Below are 19,022 nucleotides of genomic sequence, written 5' to 3' on the forward strand. Positions count from 1 at the left end.
GGAGGAGGACAGAGGGGGAGGAGGAGGAGGGAGGAGGAACCAAAAGGCTTCTTCTTTTCCTTTTCTTTGTTTCTTTGATTATTTGGACTTGTTTTTTTTGTCGCCCTGCTCGGCTGCAACTTTCCACCAAAAATAAAAACAGACAGCAGGAAGGTTTTCAAACCTTCTAACAGGTCAAACATTCGTTTCCTGAATGTGACGGATGATTAAAAATCACGATGCATTCACACCACAGGTTCTGGACTGAGTAAATGCAGTGTCGGTCAAAGTTCAAGCGGCTGTAGTTTATGAACTGAATGTTTTTACAGTCGTTGAGTCACGTCGGCGCCTCATGAATGTTCGTCCGGTCACATCTCAGCTACCATTTCTTTATTCAGAAAAACACTACGTGGTGCAGCTTTGACTACGTCAGGTCTCGGTTAACTTTTCTTTTTATCGTGAGCTTCTCGAACAAGAGTGAACAAAGAAGCCATCGAGATGTAGCGCTACGTTTTACAGATGTTTGAGGGTTTTTTGTTTTTTTTGTTGTTGCTAAAAAAATGTCGTTGGCAAATTTTGATGAATTCGTTTTACGACAAAGACGACTTGTATCGCAGTGATGGAGTTAAAGTACCCGAATCAGAAGGATTTATTCCATCTACGGTGGCCACTTTAGGACATTTTGAGGCTTTAAAGCAAAGAATACTCTTCAATAATCACGCTGAACTCATCGATAACTATTCGACCCCGTAACCGTCGTATCTAATCTCAGCGCCACAGTTTCTACCTGAACACGTGTTCTTCACTCCTCGTGTTGTTTCATGGCTTTTAGGTGCATTACCGCCCCCTTCTGACGGGAGTAACTCATCACAACCGGGCTCCGGTAAAAACAGCATGAGGTGTTTAAAATGGAAATCTGGACGTTCGTCTCCAACAACACGCAACTAACGGCCTTTTGAGATGCCATCGAGGCGTCACGAAAGGGGCGGAGCTTGTGTTGGACTGTCGAAACGGCACGCTGTCGCCGAAAAGGTACTAAAACAAGCAGACAGTTGAACGTGCGAATCAAATGTCACGGTAATCACTACGAGAGCTCATCGATACCTCAGACCGACACGCTGGATTTCATTTCTGCAGCTTCGTCCGTGTTTCTGCAGACGGGTCGGTCCCGGTGAGGCCGCTCACGTTTGACTCGTCGGTACCGACCGTGAACACGTGCGGCGGGCGGGTCGGCGCCGGTCTCTGGACTTCCAGCAGCAGAACTCTGAACATGTCGAGACTTTGAATGAATGAAGGCAATTCTTGTAATGAAGTCTTTTTTTTTTTTTTTTTAAAAAGAGAATAATATAATCTACTGACCACATCTGCAACTCGTTTTGTCTTTTTATTTTTATCTGTCACTCTTCATTTTTCTCATTTAAAAAAACTCCGTTTATTATAAGATTTAAATCATAAAAAGGACAATGTGTTTACACTAGCAGCTGGTATGAAGTCTTTTTTTTTTTTTTATCTTTAATTTATTTTCGTTCACTTTTACACAAGCCTGGAAACAGGATGGAGGAGGGGAACATCTGGGCTGCCAGCACATCTGGCTGGAGCAGAAGATGGGTGTAAACAGAAGGAAAGGAAAAAGAAAAAACAACTTCAATTTATATTAATTTATATATATATTCCTGATGATAAGATACTTTTTGATAGGTGTAATTAGTCTGAGAAGACCCATGGAAGGAGGAGGAGCCATCCGCTCAGGATAGAAATGCTTTTTTTAAATATTTATTTCTGCGACAATAAAAGCAACACAAGTTGAAAAATGATCAAATTATATTTTTATTATATAAAAAAAATTGTTTTTAATATGTGACCACATTTTAATCAAAGACCCATATCAAATGAATCATTACATCTTATGTCAGCGAGTTGAGCTGCAGTGTCAGACGCTGGTGAAGTACCTGTTCGACCCGCTGGAGGCGCTGTGGAGCTCAGTGACGTCATTAAACTCCTGCACACGGACTTCCCGGAGCTGTGACGTGTTTGGCATCAGGACTTCTCAGCGGTAAGTTCATTCAGTTTATAGTGTTTTTTTGTACGTCAGACGCCTCCGACGTGAACATTATCTGCCGGTTCTTCGTTTTCTCGCAGTTTGAGCTGTTTTTTGTGGCGTCACCGACTGTTTTCAGCTTCAGGTGTGTCTTTGGGGAAATGTTTCACCTTACAGGTAGAAAAAGAGGCAGCGACTGGACCGGGTTATAGTTTGTGTGCACCAAATGCACAACTTTAATTCCCAGGCATTTAAAGAAGTTTTGTTTTAACGTTGCGTGTTTGTCACGTGTGGGAGGTTTTGTTGGTCAACAGCCTGTTTTTGTTTTTAGCCTTAAAGTGAGATTTATTTGCTGCACGAAGAGAAATGTTTGAATATTAATGGTAAATTCAGTAGTTTAACATTCAAGTTTTTTTACACCAACAATATACTGTTACATTAACCGCCCAGCAGAGGGCGCTGCAGGCAATTAGATCAGCATTATTTGGTTGTGTAGCTTCTGATTACACATCAAAACAACACATACGGAATTATTGTGTTTTAATATATTTGAAAGTTCATAAAAAATCAATGCAAATCAACAATTAAAAGGTGTTTTTCTCCTCCTCGGGTTGGTAGTTTTTGCGCATGCGCTACTTATTATGCTGCGTTCAAGTCATATTGTTTAAAGTGAAATTATGAACAACTTAAATAGCATCGTTATAGCAGAAGAACTTAGCATAAATGAAAAGTTATCTTACAACAATTAGCTGTTTGAACGTGTTGGGTTTGATATGTCACATTTATATCATGGAAGAGGAAATATAATTTTCCATTTTAAGATTTCTTGAACTATCTTTGAAATTTAAATTTAAAACTCTATTTGTGTGAAGTTGTTATGCATTTTATCTGTTTCTTATGCATTTAATTTCTTTTCTATATTTTAAAATGTTCCTTTATGTTTGTTTTTACGTGAAACACCGGATGTAATTCTGCATTTCTTGTATGAAAGTTGTTCTTCAAATAAAGTTTATTCTTATTACTATTATTATTTAACAGATGTAGCATGGCTATCCATCTTGAGACCCCAAAACTATCAAATGACCAGCGGAGCTTCATAAATAATTAAAGTTAAGTAAATCACCAGTCAGTGATCAGTTCCATGTATTTTGTCCAGAGACTCTGCAGCATGTCCTCCCCAGAGATCGCCTCCCTCTCCTGGGGACACATGACGGTTCTCGGGTGCCCGTCCAGCTACAAGGACTGTAAGGTGTGGCCCGGAGGCAGCCGGGTCTGGGACTGGAGCGAGACCGGGACCAGAGTGAGTGGAACCAGACGCAATACATTCATACAAATATTCACGTATATAAGGAGCGTACGTTGAGCAGAAGGTTCCTTTGTTTTCTCCACCGCAGCATCATCCAGGAGTTCAACCTGCCGACCTGGAGGAGGTGCTGGAGAAGGGAGTCGACCTCCTGGTCATCGGCAGAGGCATGAACGAGGCTCTGCAGGTAAAACAGACCCACAAAACGTCCCGTTTAGTCACTAAAAGACAAAGTCTTCAACGTGCCTTCTTTCCAGCCAAGTGTTCCTGAGCCCGTGTAGTGATTTCCACTGATTCCTCTTCTACACTGCTCACTGGTCCGTCTCCGCCCTCGTCTCGTCTCTCAGGTTCCTCCCTCCACTCTGGACTTCGTGAAGCAGAAAGGCGTGGACGTCAGAGTCTTCCAGACGGAGACGGCCGTCGCCGAATACAACAAACTGGCCGGCCAGGGAGCCAAGGTGGGCGGAGTCTTCCACTCCACCTGCTGATGATGTCACACACCGAGGTAAGCGCAAACGTTTGCAAATCACCGTGTGAAATGTGGCACGGAGGACTTTGGTTTCAAAATCCAGCTCGGTTGTAGGTTTCTGTCATAGATTTTTTTTTTAATGGTATTTTATTCCAAATTCTAAATAGTGGGAGATTTTTTATTTTTGTAGGAAGCTGCTCGTCTTTTCTCCGACTTTAAAATTTTGGATATAAAACCAACGTTGCATAAATAAATATAGAGAACGTCTCACACATCAGAGTCCAAACCGGCACCTCCGCTTTAATGGTCAACATTTCTGACATGTTCACTCATTCATCAGGTAAAACGTCGGCCCTTTAAACCCTGAACTTTAATGTCTGTAATTAAACTAAACACATTAATATGTACATATGTACAAAACAGTATAAAAAAACCAACACCACAGCTCCTCATTTCCCTCAAATAATAATAATAAAAAAAACAAAAAACAGAAAAATCTCTGCAAAGTTTTCAGTGCAGCAAATAAATAAATAAACATCACACGTAATTCTTTTCACTCATTGGTATCAAAATGGCCGCCGTCGACCTTCTGGTCAACCCGGTGAGAAGTTTAAAAAACATTCATATTAGTTATAACTCATAATTTGATGCAAAAACCAGTTTAGTTTGAAGCTTTCTGTACGTTAACAATCGTAAATAAACTGAAACCATAACGTGAAAACAACTTCTTGAGGACTTCTTAAATAAAACAAATGTTTTTACTTCAGAGTTTGTTTAAGGCTTTTTTTTCTTTTTGTTTTAAGGTTGTAAATTAAATCTTCTTCAAAGTACGTTCATGTTTAGTCTCGGTTTCCTGATTAAAGAAGATGAATCAAGTAGAACAAAGAGAAGCAGTGATTTCATGTCCCAGTTTCGCTGTTCACGCCGTTTGAGTTTCAGTTTGAGTTCACACATGAAACGTGACTAAATTCAACGTTTTTAAATTGTTGGTGAGGTTGAATTTGCCAGTTCAGACCAAAGATTAGCAAAATAAGCTGAAGCGGGTCGATCAAAAAGTTCAGAGACTGTTCCTGTTACGCGTGAACAGTTCGCATTAAAGTGAAGCAGCAGGAAGCAACGACCTTCATCAGGAAGTATTCAGAGTTTCGTCTCTTGATCATCATCACTGATCATCATTGACAAAGACTTCATTAAATAATTTTGAATACATGCAGAAACGGGGAAAATTTAGGGATTCAATGAGCAGATTTTGAAGGAGTTAAATGTTGATAGACTTTTACTTGGTCATAAATATGAATTATAAAGCCAATAATAATCTGTTACTGCGCTCCTCTCTGCAGGGAGATCTATTAGTTATAAGTATTGAGTTTTAGTGATTTGAGTGTCCCAACATGTTTTGTTTTTTTCCCAGAACATGAGCTCTCGGGCAGATGAAACAATCATAGTCCCACGTTTTATGTACCACAACGAGGTTTGACCGTTTTTTAGTCATAATGAGATGCAACACTGGAGTTTGTTCATTAAAGAACAAACTGTGGCTGAAAAGGAAACGGTATGAAACACAAATGTTATCAGGTTAACAAAATAATGTGTATGTGCAGGCTTAGTATCAGAAGGGGTCACATCAGGGGGAGATGCTCACTTTTATATATATATATATATATATATATATATATATATATATATATATAAATAATGTTTTTTGGTGATTTTTAAACAAGAGCAAGGCTTCAAAATAAAAGCCCACCTCCAGACGGCCATTTACCCTTCTGCATAAAAGTTGGTGCTTCAAAATAAGAGCTGCAGGACAGACAGAGCGTAAAAATAAAATTCTTCGACAGTGGCTGATTATAAAGAAGAAACCCTTCAAAATAAAAGCCACTCTCACAGGCGTAGTAGGTTCCGGGCTTCAAAATAAGAGCGCTCCAGAAAGAGGAAGGAGCCGCGTTGTGTACATCCCACACGTGTCTGTCATGTAGTGTGTTGCAGGCCTGTTGTTTGCATATGACGTTGTACCGAACACACGTTCTGCATGTGTGCTTTTGATCTGTCTGAGGAACCTCGTGCAGCTTTGAAAGTCTTCCATCCTCCTCAGTTTCGCGTTAGTTCCCCTTCGAGGATGAAGGCGACTTCGAGCAGTTTCGTCCTCGCTGCGGAGCGGCGTGTTTTTTTTATTTCAGGACGAGCGTCGCCTCCGAGCCGTCCTTCCTCTTCAGGTACAGCCCGTAGGTCAGGTGGTGTTCCCTCCTCAGAAAGGCGTAGAAATAGTCCGACACCAGCAGAATCTGACGGGCAAATAAAACAAGAGAAATTCATCAGCCGGCGATTACTAACGGAAAGAATTCGTTTAAACTGTGACACGAGCGAACAAAATAACAAAATCAGACGTCATTTTCACAGCAGCTTCGTCTCTTAAACCTTCATCACGTGATTTATTGTTGATAAAATGAGACCAGAGATAAATTTATTCAACTTTAGCGACAAAAATAAGTAAATTATTACTCAACACATTACAACCAACCAGATGTTTTGATTATTCTATCAAGACACAAAGATTATTTACATTTTATGCTGTTGAGGTTTTCTGTGCTTTTATTGATCAGTTTATTTTATTTTTATTGTAATCTATTGATTTTGTATAGTGTTTTATAATTTTCTTGTTTTTTTTAAACTTAGTTTTTATTTCAGTTTCCACAACTTATTCATTCAAATGCACATTTTTCCAACTGTTTTTCTTTTTTTACAGCTGTAAATATAAACATTTTATAGACAACTCAACAAAATTAAATTAAAGAAAACAGAAAATGTCTCCAGCTTAAATCTCGGTACTTGGAATAGAACAAAGATGCAACCTGGAGAAGGAATTAAAAAATTTTGAAGTGTGTTTTTATTACTTGCATTTTCTTTAATTATTTGAACTGTTTCTAACCGATTACTTTTATTTTGCTGTCGTATTATTCAGTCAACTCTTCTAAAGTAGGTTTTCGCCATCTTACGGAGGATTTAGATGTTTATGAAGACGGCAAATTCTAATTTTTACACTTCAAAATTTGTCTTTTTATTCTTAAACGAATGAGATATGAAGTGTCGGTGAGTTTCCGAGGTGGCTTGTAAATGGATTTCACTACTTTCAGACCGTCCTACCTGCGCCACGTTGAACAGCAGAGTTATGGCGTAGTAGAAGTTGGAGTTGGCGCTGCCGGCGTAGATCCAGAGGTGCCAGAGGACGGGAAAGAGAGCCGAGCAGGCCAGCAGGACGCAGGACACCAGGAAGATGTTCCTCAGGACTGGACGGGGGACAAAGAACAGAAAACCTTATTGATAAACTGAAGCTCCGCCTCCAAGACTGGTAAACAAACCAGTATTTATTTTCATAAGCGGCACCAAATTTGAAACTCGTCCAACACCTTCGCTTCAAGATAAGATCACACTGATCACCTGCACGCTTCATCTTAAAGCCGCTCTGAGCCTTTTAATAACTTCTGGACAACATGCGTGTCGTGTTTTATGCACTCACATCTGTGCAGGTGACTCCAGACAGGAAGGAAGGCCATGTAGAGCGCGATGTCGCCCACCGTCGGGTACGACTTAAAGATGGAGATCACGGCGAGCTGCATGAAGATCAGGAACACCGGATGCTCCCTGCAGCGTGACGGTTAGAGAGTCAATGAAGTAAAACAAAAAAAGCAGCGCGGCTTTATTTAACTCGAAGGCGCGGCCGACTTACTTGAGTTTGACGGACAGCGGGATGGTGTAGAAGAAAACGTTGATCTGGAAGACGCAGAGGAAGAACAGGCGGAAATGCTCGAACATCTCGGCGAAGAAATACCAGAAGAGGCCGACGTTGGGGGTCAAGTCGGGAACGGAGAGGCTGCAGAGGAGAGAGGAGGAAGCACAAAACCGTCACGCACACGCACATTTTAATTGATGACATCATTTCCTTTTTCCTGCGCTCACATGAAGCCATAGACGGACGGCAGGTAGTCCCAGGAGCCGAGCAGGAAGAAGGACAGACCGACGAGGACGAACAGGCTGCCGAGGTACATGAAGAGATACTGAACGATGAACCACCAGAAGGAGGCGCGCCGGAAGTTCACGGGGATGTACTGACGCTGGAGGAGCGGGAACACGGGAGGGAATCAGTCCAGGAGAGCAGATCCAAAAAACATCTACGACACTTCCTACATGATAAAACAACGTACCTGCATCAGGTAGAGCAACGCCGGAGCGCACAGAGTCAGAGGGTAGATGGACTGATACGTGGCCAAACACAGAAATATGGCACTCAGTAACACGTTTCCTGAAACACAAGCAAAGTTACACAAAATAAAAATCAATCCGATCATCACCGTACTTTCAAAATAAAAGCTCGGAGGAGTCTGTTAACTGCCTGTAAAAGTAGATTTAAGTTCAGCTTCTTTTATCCATTATCAGAATTATCAGACATTAAGACAAACACAAACAGATGTTTACGAGGTAAACAACAGCAAACAGTCGAGTCACCTTTTATTGTGGTGAGGATGAAGAGGGCGATGACGGCGTTGTTCAGGCCGCAGGTGGACTTGGCGACACAGGACAAGATGGTGAACGGGTTCAACAGGTAGCTGTTGGACGAGAAGACAACATTTTTTATTAAAGGTCCCAGGATTTGCAGTTTGTGCACAACTTGGGTTGCAAATTTTAAACAATTCTAATTAACCAATACTGAGCCATGTTATAAATCAATTACCCTTCAATTGTTAAAAATGAATAAAAACAGTGGATGCTGTGAGATAGGCTGAATGTTTAACATTATGAAGTAAAATCCTTAAATAATAAACTAAATAATCGCTTCATTATGCGACAACTGGCCCGACAACATCAAAAAGTATTGAACACACGAAACAGCTGCACACCTTCCAGCTTCATTGGAGATCCTATGTTTTATTTTCAGTCTTGATTTCTATAAGAAGATATTTTTGTTGTTATAAATCCTAAAACACTTCCTAATTCAGTTTTCAGTCTCCTCTCTGCAGCTCCACCAACAACAGGCTGTTTTGTGTCTGTCTCTTTAAGAAACATTGATATCAGTGACACTCTCTTCTGATTGGCTGCCTCTTTTCTGAGTGACAGACATCCAGGCCAATCACAGGGTTTTTCTTTTAACTCTCTCCAGCGACAGAATGACTTTGTTTTTTTTCTTCTGCATTAAAAGGTTGGACGGTGATATGACATCAGCATGAGTTTTGTGACATCACAAACTTACAGAAGTCCAAACTGAATCCAGTCGGAGCGTGTTTTTCTGTGGACCGAACATTTTGATACTTTCACAGCGTTTTTAACACCTCGACCTGCTTATTAATCCCGAAATGGAAATTTACGGGACCTTTAAGCCGCTTCACATGATACGAATCGCAGCGTATGATTGGACCGTCCTCGGACTGACGGTACTTACAACATGGCGACTTTCAGAGGGATGTAGTACATCTCTTTGGGGCTCCTGATGATCTCCAGACAGTCCATCGGGTAGCGGTCGGCCTCCAGGGCGAACCGCTGCTTCCTGAACTGAAACGGCATCGAAGAGGTCAAATACGTTACGACGAGTCATCGAGCGACCGGATCCATCAAAATCACCCGTTAAAAAACGATAACTCGTGTTTTTAAATCATTGTTGTTGTTTTCTCACCACTTGTTTGTTGTAGTCCTTCGCCGTCATGTAGAGAGCCACCGCGGTGATCACGTCGGCCAACTGGAGACACAGAAAAACAACGTACGTTTTCTTTTTTTTTTAGATCATAATCGTCAGATGTTTCTTATCAGAGCAGTTTAAAGAAAAGCAACAGATTAATAAAAAAAATTTAAAAAAACCTCCGTGATACTCAGCAGAGAAAATTCAAAACAAAACAGTTCAAACTAAAATGCTTAAAATGCAATTTTTAAACAGGATTTTGCTGAAATATATTGACACCAACTGCCTCCAGAAATGTTCCTGCTCACCATAAACGTGACCTCAGCGTAGTCCACCACGAAGTGAAAGAGGTAGATGATGAGGGGCGTCTGGGGAGGAAGGAAAGAAAGAGGAGCTTCTCAACTTTTTAAAAACCAAAACAAAGAAGTCAAAGTCGTTTTATTCTCAGTTGATTTTTTTTATTTCATTGCAAATAATTTGCTCCCAAAACCTTCATATATATAGATAATATATATTATATATGTATATATATTAGCTATATATACATATATATATTATATATGTATATATATATTATAATAATATAAGTGTGTGTGTGTGTGTGTGTGTGTGTCTCACCTCATGGAAAACATCTCCAGAGTACGGTGAAACTCCCAAGTCAAGCAGAGCCAAACCTTCAACAACTGTAAACAAACAAACAAACAAACAAACAAACAAACGCAGAAAGCTCTTAAACATCTTCTGAGGTTTTAAAAACACAACTTCCTGTCAGGTGAAGAATTCACGGAGGTCGGTGGTGTTTTTTTTCTCCAGGAGACACAAACAGCAACAACAGCTCAGTTATTTAAATCAAACTGAATGAATCGTTTGATGGATTTTTTTTTTTTTTTTCTCGGTTTCATCTTTAAACTGAAAACAGTCAGAAACCGAAACGTCACCTGTTTCTGAGGCCGTTTTAAGGACTTCTAGAAAGAGAAGGATCCAATGCCCCGTTGAAGGTAACCAGACGTTAGTTCTCTTTGTAAATGGAGACTAAAGGTCGAGTTTGTTTTGTGTGTAAAAACCGGTTGAACGTGACCGACTCCACTCGGTTACCGGAGAACAGCGCCGGAGGAGCCGGAAACCGGGCGACCGAGCAGCGGCCGGAGCCCCGCGTTACCTCTTTTCCAGGCGGTGATGGGCGACACCACCTCCACCCTCTCCGCGATCAGGTCCGCTAAACTGGATCTGAAAAGAGCCGCACGGATTGTAACGGCCACGATCAGAAGGAGAGTCAAGGGAGCCGCCATGTCGACGAGGAAGCTCTCTCCGTCTCTCTCTCTCCGCCCTGCGAGGGGCGCGACGGGAAATGAAGTCCGCCGACATCCGGAACCTCCGAAATGCAGCACGCTTAAACCTTTAACGTAAACAAACAAAATACAGAAAATAAATTCAACAAGACTCATTTAAAAATGTTGAAATATTCTTATACAGTCGGCGGCGAGACACCTCTCTGTATCAATAAGCCCCCTACCACGTAATTTTTGTTGCAGCGCAGAACTAAGTATATCCTCGTCGTGTTTTCCCTCCGGAGGTTTTTACGTGTTGGATCAAAACAAAACGGGACAAAGCTGCGTAAAGCTCGACGAGAGTGAACTGGGTTTCCGTTACAGAAGAAATACGTTTATTGTGACTAAATTAAATTAGTTTAAAAACTGATTTAGGGTCTTGTAAGCAATGGCTGAATTTAGGTGTTTTTTTTAAAGATTAGAAAATCATGAAATTATATCTGATCTATCTTTAAAGTTTCTAACTTTGAAAAAAAGTCGACCATGTAAATGTCTTCTGGGTTTATATTAAAAACTATATGTAAATACTGTTTCTTCTAATTGTAGTTTTAGTGCCTTAATAACTACTTCTTATGCAACATTTAATGTTGTTGTTATTCTATATATATATCTGCAGAGCTAAAAATAAAACATAAAAAAATAATGAAATTATCTGGTTTTTTGTAGTTAAATTAATTTGTTTCGTGTTTTTCGTAGTTTACATTTTAAATGACAGCTTTTTGGTGTTTTATTAGCAGCAAAGTTATTAATTGTTTGTAGTTAATTCAACGTTTATATTTAAGCCAACTTTTTGGGGGAGTTTTTTTTTTTTTTTTACTTCACTGCTTCTGTAACTAACCTGAAAACTTAAATGTTAATAAATGTTATATTTGTGTGTAATTTGATGTCAATAATAAACAACCAGAGAAAATACCTGTTTCCGGCAGCCGTTGCTGGGCCCGTCCAGAAAGAGGGGTTGCTTGGTAACAGTGGGCAGCACGAGACCCGTAGCAACGTCGAAGGGGGTTGGGCGAACAGCCACCCGGAACCGACGCTCCCCTCGCCTCTGATTGGACAGGGCCGTGAAGTTTTCGCGCCAACGCGCTGCATTGTGGGGGATCGTCTGGCGGAAGTCCTCCGGTCGCGGAGAATCGTCCGGTTGTTGTTTTGGATGCGAGCACGGCGGCGCTGCGTTTAACTCCCGGCGGGGTTCGACTTTTAAACTCAAAACTGCGGCCGTTAAGTTCGCACGAATGCGGGGCGAAGAGTCGTCGGATTCCGAGTCGGGGAGGATGGAGGAGAGTTCGGTCCGGAGGAGTTTGGAGACGTTGTGTCAGGAGCTGAACATGGACGAGCAGACGGCCACCGAGGCGATGGACAACTTCACCGCCATCTGGAACACGTACACCCTGGAGGTGAACGACCGGGACACCGAACACCGACCGTGAACGAGTCCACTCCGCTGGAGACGAACTTCCGCTCTTTATCTCATCTCCAGAACTACAGTCCGGTTTAAAGGGCTTCGACCGATGTTGTCAGTTTACACTTCTCAAAGATGGACAGCAAGGAAGGCGATCACGATCCTGTAGTCACAATATGATATAACAAGAATAATAATAATAATAATAATCATGAAAACATTAAAAACACAGGAGATTAAAAAGGTAAAAACGGGAGACAAAACTATGAGAAACGCCAAATAGAAGAAAATATGTTAAAGAGAGGCAAACTGAACATCTGGCTTTTTTAATGATCTGAAAAGTGATGCAATTCATTAAATAACAGACGAAACTATTGAATTAATGTGCGAATGTTTTTTTCACTTGTCCAAGCACAGTTGAATTTATGCAGAGATTTGTTTTATTTTGTATTAATGTGTACATGTGTGTGTTGACCGTTGTATTGAGCGTGTTTGTTGTCCCTGACCGGCGTGTCGCTGTGCTGCCTGCAGGGAGAGGTGGTCCACTGGCTGGCCTGCTCGCTGTACGCCGCCTGCAGGAAGGGATCCACGCCCACGGTGGGCAAAGGGCTGATGGAGGGGAACTGTGTCTCCCTCACCAGGATCCTCCGCTCCTCCAAACTCAGGTCAGAGTCCACATCGGAGTAAAAAAATAAATAAAATAAATACAAAAAACAGCACAACGTGACCTGGTGCTGAATACAAGACTTAAAAACACATCAGATGACTGATGGTGAAGAATTGAGTAAAACTGTGTGTTCTCCTCTTAAGTGCAATGAAAGCTGTTTAATCCTTACAAAAAAAAAAAACAGGTCATGAACTACATAATGTTTGCAAAACGTGTTCTTTATCTCAGGTCATAAGATTTATTTTAAATTGTCTCATTATTTACTTCGATATGAATATTTCTGTCATCATACAGATTATTTTCCTGCCATCTGACGTTAGTCCGGCTGGTTTTCAGATGTACAGTCTCTCCTCTCTGTCCCCCATCAAGGACGTTTTAGTTTAACACATTTGAAGCTACAATTAGTTTTTTTTAAATCAGCTCGGTTTGTTAAGTAGAAGAATTCTTTCCTCTCTGAACTCTGCCGATATCTCGTTCGTATCTTTTTTTCTGACTATTGTTTGTTGCTCTTCTTAACAAACACGGTGTCCTCCTCCTCCTCCTTCAGTCTGATCCAGTTCTTCTCCAAGATGAGGAAGTGGGCCGACATGTCCAACCTGTCGCAGGACTTCCGTCTGCGGATGGAGCAGCTGGAGCGAAACTTCGAGGTCTCCACCGTCATCTTCCGCAAGTTCGAGCCCATCTTCATGGACATGTTTCAGAACCCGCAGGGGGGCGAGCCGCCACGGCAACCGCGCAGCAGGAAGCACAGGCATGACGCGCACACGCACACACACACACACACACGCGCACACCCTCCACCCAGCTTGGTCTGACAGAGTGTGTGTGTCCTCTCTCTGACTCCGCAGGCGGCTGCCCTGTCACATCAGCGACGTGTTCAAGTTCTGCTGGACTCTGTTCGTCTACACTAAAGGTACCGAACAAAACCGACAAAACACCTTCAACTCTCTGCCGAAGCTTTTACTTTGATTTCTGAACTTAACGGACCACTTTACATTTCTATGAAATGTTCAACTTGTTTATGTTCATGATTACAGCTGCAGGATATTTTCTCAATTGTTTTATTTGTTTGATGAACTTAACGTATACTGTGTGTGTGTGTGTGTGTGTGTGTGTGTGTGTGTGTGTGTGTGTGTGTGTGTGAAGGTAACTTCCGGATGATCGGTGACGACCTGGTGAACTCGTACCACCTGCTGCTCTGCTGTCTGGACCTGGTGTTCGGGAACGCTCTGCTGTGTGGCAACAGGAAGGACCTCATCAACCCCACGTTCAGAGGTCTGCCCGCTCCGTACCGCGCCGACGGCCACGTTGCCCCCGACGAGCCTCCTCCGTGTGTGTTGGAGCGGTTGTGCGAGCTGCACGATGGTCTGGTGGTGGAGGCCAAAGGCATCAAGCAGCACTACTTCAAACCGTACATCCAGAAACTGTTTCAGAGACAAGTATGCTCACGTCCTCTTCAACACACACACACACACACACACACACACACACACACACGAACCACAGACTGTATGTAAAAGTGTGCGTAGCTTCCGTGTCTGAAAAATGGTGCAGACGTGCCTTAAAGCTGCAATAGGGAGGCGTGTCTGTTTGATTGACAGGCCTGTGGTGCAGTCAGGTTACAGCTACCGGTGGGCGGGGCTTAGTATCGTCAGGTTTCCAAACAGATCGCTCAGATCCACCGCTGGCTCCTCCCCCAGCTCGTCCAAATATGGTCACTTCCTGCTCTGAACTAGCAAAGATGGTGACGGACAGAATCTGAACTGGAGGCTTCATAACCGACGGGTGACGCCACTGTTGTTTCCCGCGTGATATAAACATGAAGTTTTCCTGTGTTTTTCACTCATTTCAATCTATTTTCATTCGTCAGATCTTAAAAGGCAACGAGGATCTTCTGACCGAAATGTTGGACCCTCAGAACTTCATCGATAACAAGTAAGAAAACTAGCTCTGACGTCGGTTTTGAACATGTTATATTTTCACACACATTGTTGTAATTTCTCTCTCTGTGTGTGTGTGTGTGTGTGTGTGTGTGTGTGTGTGTGTGTGTCGTCTACAGTAAAGCCATCAACAGGGAGTACGAGGAGTACGTGTTGACGGTGGGAGACTTCGATGAGCGAGTGTTTCTGGGAGCCGACGCAGACGAAGAGATCGGAACTCCGAGGAAGATCGTTCAGGAGCAGTCTGCCGGCCGGATGACCGCCCAGAGCCAGCTGCAGCAACATGTGGAGAAGGTACACACACACACACACACACACACACACACACACTGTATGGAAAAGTGTTCGTAGCTTCAGGTCTGTAAAATGGTTCTGATCCAGAAGTGTCTTCATCTGCAATACCAGCGAGTGCCACTAGAGGTCGGCTCCAAAAAGCCTCCGGCTCCATAGACTCCCATTCAACTTCTCTCATCAAATCCAAAGTGAATAAAATGTGTCCATCAGTTATCTCGGTGTTGTTAGCTAAAGTCACTCCTTCTTATTAGTTTTCTGGAGGTCCATCTGAAAATAATCCCTCATTCATTAGAAAAGAAGATTCAAGAAGACCTGTTTTTGGGGGCGTGTCTGTTTGATTGACAGTCCTGTGTCAGGTTACAGCTATCGGTGGGCGGGACGTAGTATTGTCAGGTTTCCAATCAGATCGGTCAGATCCACCGCTGGCTCCTCCCCCAGCTCGTCCAAATATGGTCACTTCCTGCTCCAAACCGCTCCGAACTAGCAAAGATGGTGACGGACAGAATCTGAACTGGAGGATTCATAACGTTCACAAACCAACGGGTGACATCACTGCTGGTTGCTGATTGGTTTAAACTCCTGCAGACATGAAGACGCTCTCACAGAAACACAGAGTTAAAATAATCTCTCTCTCTCTCTCTCTCTCTCTCTCTCTCTCTCTCTCTCTCTCTCTCTCTGTCTGCAGTCTGGCTCGCTCGCCCCCTCCACCCCTCTGACAGGACGGGTCTACCTGAAGGAGAAGGACCTGCTCGTCACGCCCGTTTCCTCGGCGACACAAAGCGTCAGCAGGCTGCAGAGCATGGTGGCCGGTCTGAGGACGGCGCCCAGCGACCATCTGAACAACATCTTCAGGTCACTTCCTGTTTTTATGAGAAAAGATGAGACGGCTGCAGATTAAAGAAAGAAAAACAGCAGATAACATCATGATTATAGGAGGAAAATTATTTGTTTTTACAGCTTTAATATGAATGTGACAACTTTGCAGAGTAGGATGCATTATGGGAAATCTTAAGAACAAAAAAAATCTTCTTCCACCTGCACTTCCTACGAATCAATGAGCTTCATTTATATGCAGATAAAGTGTTTCACATTAAAACAACACGCAAAAATAAGTGAAAATTAAAAATGAATATAATAGAAAATGCAAAACAAAAAATTCCAACAATTAAACAAGTTAACAAATGTAAAAAAAAAAAAAAAAAATCCATAAATAAACTTTAATAAATTACACCAGGAATAGAAACAATAATTAAAACTTAATAATTAAGAGGATAAACTTTACTCACCAAATTAAAAGCCAGATTAAAGAAACTCGTCTCTGATTTACTTTTAAAAATACAGTTGAGAGACATAAAAAAAATTACTTTTATGGGACAGAAGAAGAAATGTGTTTATTTTGAGGTTGATATCCAATAAACAGATTCACAGTGTTGAATGATTTTTAGTGTTGTGTTATTTAAACCGTCGGTGTGTCCCGTGTTGGTGTTTAAAGGTCCTGCACCAGAGACCCCACCGAGGCCGTCCTGGCTCGCGTCAAGACTCTGGGACAAACCTTCAAAGAACATTACACCAACGACTCGGAGGACACGCCGGGATCCCACATCGGTACGACACACACACACACACACACACACACATACACACACACACACACACACACACACACACACACACACACACACACACACACACACACTCCAGCAGAATCACCATTGTAACGTTGTGTTTCTTCTTCCAGACTTCGCGGAGAACCGTCTGAAGCTGGCGGAGATCCTCTACTACAAGATCCTGGAGAACGTGATGACGCAGGAGACCAAGCGGCTGCACGGCCGCGACATGAGCGTAAGAAGAAGAAGAAGCAGCAGCACGTAGCGGCCGGCGCGTTGGATATTAATGAAGTAATGTGTGTGTGTGTGTGTGTGTGTGTGTGTGTGTGCTAGGTTCTGCTGGAGCAGGACATCTTCCACTGCTCCCTGATGGCGTGCTGTCTGGAGGTGGTGCTGTTCTCCTACAGCTCCCAGAGGAGCTTCCCCTGGATCATCAGCGTCTTCAAGCTGCCGTCGTTCTACTTCTTCAAGGTAAAGACGGATTCAGCGACCGATCGTTTTCTCTCCTGTTTTCTTTATGGCTGCGTGAACCGGACAGTCTTCTTCCTGGAGGAGACATCTGATAGGAAATCCATCGTTTACTGAATAACATGTTTGTTTCTTGTGAAAACAGAAGCGTTTTAAATGGGTTGTAAAATGAAGAAAAGGAAAAAGAGGAGCTGCTGTTATTAACATGGTCATTGTGTGTGTTTTGTGTGTGTTTGCGTGCAGGTGATCGAGGTATTCATCCGCTCGGAGGAAGGTCTGTCCAGAGACATGGTGAAGCACCTGAACTCCATCGAGGAGCAGGTTCTGGAGAGCCGGGCCTGGACCGCGGAATCTGCCCTGTGGAGCGCCTTGCAGGCTGCTGGGAATAAAGTGCCCACAGTGGAGGAGGTCAGCAGGACACACACACACACACACACACACACACACACACACACACACACACGTGTCCTAATGTCTCCTCAACTCTCTCTGCAGGTGAATTTCTCCTCCAGTCTCGACACCGGTTCTGGTTCTGGTTCTGCCGGCTTAACTCAGTCCCACCTGCCTCTGGTGGCGCTTTCCCCCATCATCCACCCCCGCATCAGGGAGTTCAGATCCGGCCTGGGCAGCGCACGTAAAGGTGTGTGTGGTGTGTGTGTGTGTGTGTGTGTGTGTGTGTGTGTGTGTGTGTGTGTGTCTTCAGGTTGTTTCTGTTTGTTTACTTCCTGTTTTATTTCTCCGTCTCTTCCAGATGTGCCTCCCTCTCCGCTGTCGGTCCACGACCGCTACAGCTCCCCCGCGGCCGGCAGCGCCAAGCGGCGTCTCTTCGGCGACGACCCTCCGACCGCGTCGCCGGGCCTGCACGCCATCGGGAGCCCGGTGTCGTCTCCGGCCAAGAGGCTGACGTTCGGCTCGACTGGCACCCTGAAGATCGGAGGGCAGGGGACCGTCCTGAGCATCCCGCTGCAAGGTCGCCCACATCTGCACACGCCCACATCTGCAGATGTTATTAGTACTCGAAGCAGCTTTTTTTTTGATAGAAACACCAACATCACCTGCTGAGATGTAAATTAAAATTTTATGCAGCATCAAATCAATAAACAAAACTTGCGTGGACGGATGTTAAAAATTGATCTGAAAAAAAAAATCTGAAAAACAAACTCAGTTTGTGTAATCAATAAAATCTCCCTCTCTTTCAGACCTGAAATAAATCTGACTGCAGTGCATCTGGAAAGTATTCACAGCGCTTCACTTTTTACACATTTTGTTATGTTACAGCTTTATTCCAAAATGGATTAAATTCACTTTTTTTCCTCAACATTCTACACACAATATCCCATAATGACAAAGTGAAAATAGTTTGTTTAAAATTTTTGCAAATCTATTAAAAATAAAGAAGGAAAATATAACACGTACATAAGTATTCACAGCCTTTGCTCAATACTTTGTTGAAGCACCTTTGGCAGAAATTACAGCCTCAAGTCTTTTTGAGTATGATGCTATAAGCTTGGCTCCTATTCTTGGGCAGTTTCTCCCGTTCTTCTTTGCAGGACCTCTGAAGCTCCATCAGGTTGGATGGGGAGCGTCGGTGCACAGACATCTTCAGATCTCTAAAGAGATGTTCAATCGGGTTCAAGTCTGGGCTCTGCCTGGGCCTCTCAAAGACATTCACAGAGTTGTCCCGAAGCCATTCCTTTGTTATCTTGGCTGTGTGCTTCAGGTCGTTGTCCTGTTGGAAGATGAACCTTCGCCCCAGTCTGAGGTCCAGAGCGCTCTGGAGAAGGTTTTCATCAAGGATGTCTCTGTACATTGCTGCATTCATCTTTCCCTCCATCCTGACTAGTCTCCCAGTTCCTGCTGCT

General features: G+C 43.0%; 3 protein-coding genes across 4 annotated transcripts in view; 2 read left to right on the forward strand and 1 right to left on the reverse strand.

Moving 5' to 3' along the window:
* The first annotated feature begins 16 nt into the window (after window positions 1-16).
* On the forward strand, window positions 17-8,995 carry LOC138210458 (mth938 domain-containing protein-like). Its single transcript, XM_069169630.1, has 5 exons — window positions 17-2,032; window positions 3,174-3,317; window positions 3,412-3,507; window positions 3,668-3,825; window positions 6,924-8,995. Exons 2-4 carry the CDS (start codon window positions 3,186-3,188, stop codon window positions 3,806-3,808), a joined length of 369 nt encoding a protein of 122 aa, XP_069025731.1. The 5' UTR covers window positions 17-2,032; window positions 3,174-3,185; the 3' UTR covers window positions 3,809-3,825; window positions 6,924-8,995.
* On the reverse strand, window positions 4,057-10,874 carry pigu (phosphatidylinositol glycan anchor biosynthesis, class U). Of its 2 annotated transcripts, none has more exons than XM_069169594.1 (12): window positions 10,617-10,874; window positions 10,076-10,140; window positions 9,766-9,825; window positions 9,455-9,517; window positions 9,224-9,333; window positions 8,293-8,393; window positions 7,992-8,089; window positions 7,747-7,901; window positions 7,517-7,660; window positions 7,307-7,431; window positions 6,934-7,076; window positions 4,057-6,074 (listed from the first exon to the last, which is right to left on the reverse strand). In XM_069169594.1, exons 1-12 carry the CDS (start codon window positions 10,744-10,746, stop codon window positions 5,961-5,963), a joined length of 1,308 nt encoding a protein of 435 aa, XP_069025695.1. In that variant the 5' UTR covers window positions 10,747-10,874; the 3' UTR covers window positions 4,057-5,960. The 2 variants fall into 2 exon arrangements, with proteins under 2 accessions (XP_069025695.1, XP_069025696.1); XM_069169595.1 differs by having other exon boundaries at window positions 10,396-10,685.
* Window positions 10,875-11,907: 1,033 nt separating this feature from the next.
* The window catches only part of rbl1 (retinoblastoma-like 1 (p107)), a 12,871-nt gene continuing 5,756 nt past the window's right edge, over window positions 11,908-19,022 (forward strand). The window contains exons 1-14 of the mRNA XM_069169561.1: window positions 11,908-12,179; window positions 12,716-12,849; window positions 13,399-13,602; window positions 13,700-13,764; window positions 13,998-14,290; window positions 14,722-14,786; window positions 14,911-15,085; window positions 15,771-15,937; window positions 16,578-16,690; window positions 16,824-16,927; window positions 17,026-17,163; window positions 17,404-17,568; window positions 17,656-17,800; window positions 17,912-18,130. Coding sequence (XP_069025662.1) covers window positions 12,018-12,179; window positions 12,716-12,849; window positions 13,399-13,602; window positions 13,700-13,764; window positions 13,998-14,290; window positions 14,722-14,786; window positions 14,911-15,085; window positions 15,771-15,937; window positions 16,578-16,690; window positions 16,824-16,927; window positions 17,026-17,163; window positions 17,404-17,568; window positions 17,656-17,800; window positions 17,912-18,130 — 2,149 coding nt within the window. The 5' untranslated portion in view covers window positions 11,908-12,017. The remainder of the gene's footprint in view (window positions 12,180-12,715; window positions 12,850-13,398; window positions 13,603-13,699; window positions 13,765-13,997; window positions 14,291-14,721; window positions 14,787-14,910; window positions 15,086-15,770; window positions 15,938-16,577; window positions 16,691-16,823; window positions 16,928-17,025; window positions 17,164-17,403; window positions 17,569-17,655; window positions 17,801-17,911; window positions 18,131-19,022) is intronic.

Source organism: Embiotoca jacksoni, unplaced genomic scaffold, assembly GCF_022577435.1.
Source record: "Embiotoca jacksoni isolate LCO1_2020_lvr unplaced genomic scaffold, fEmbJac1.0.p SCAF_46, whole genome shotgun sequence".
NCBI classification, from domain to species: domain Eukaryota; kingdom Metazoa; phylum Chordata; class Actinopteri; family Embiotocidae; genus Embiotoca; species Embiotoca jacksoni.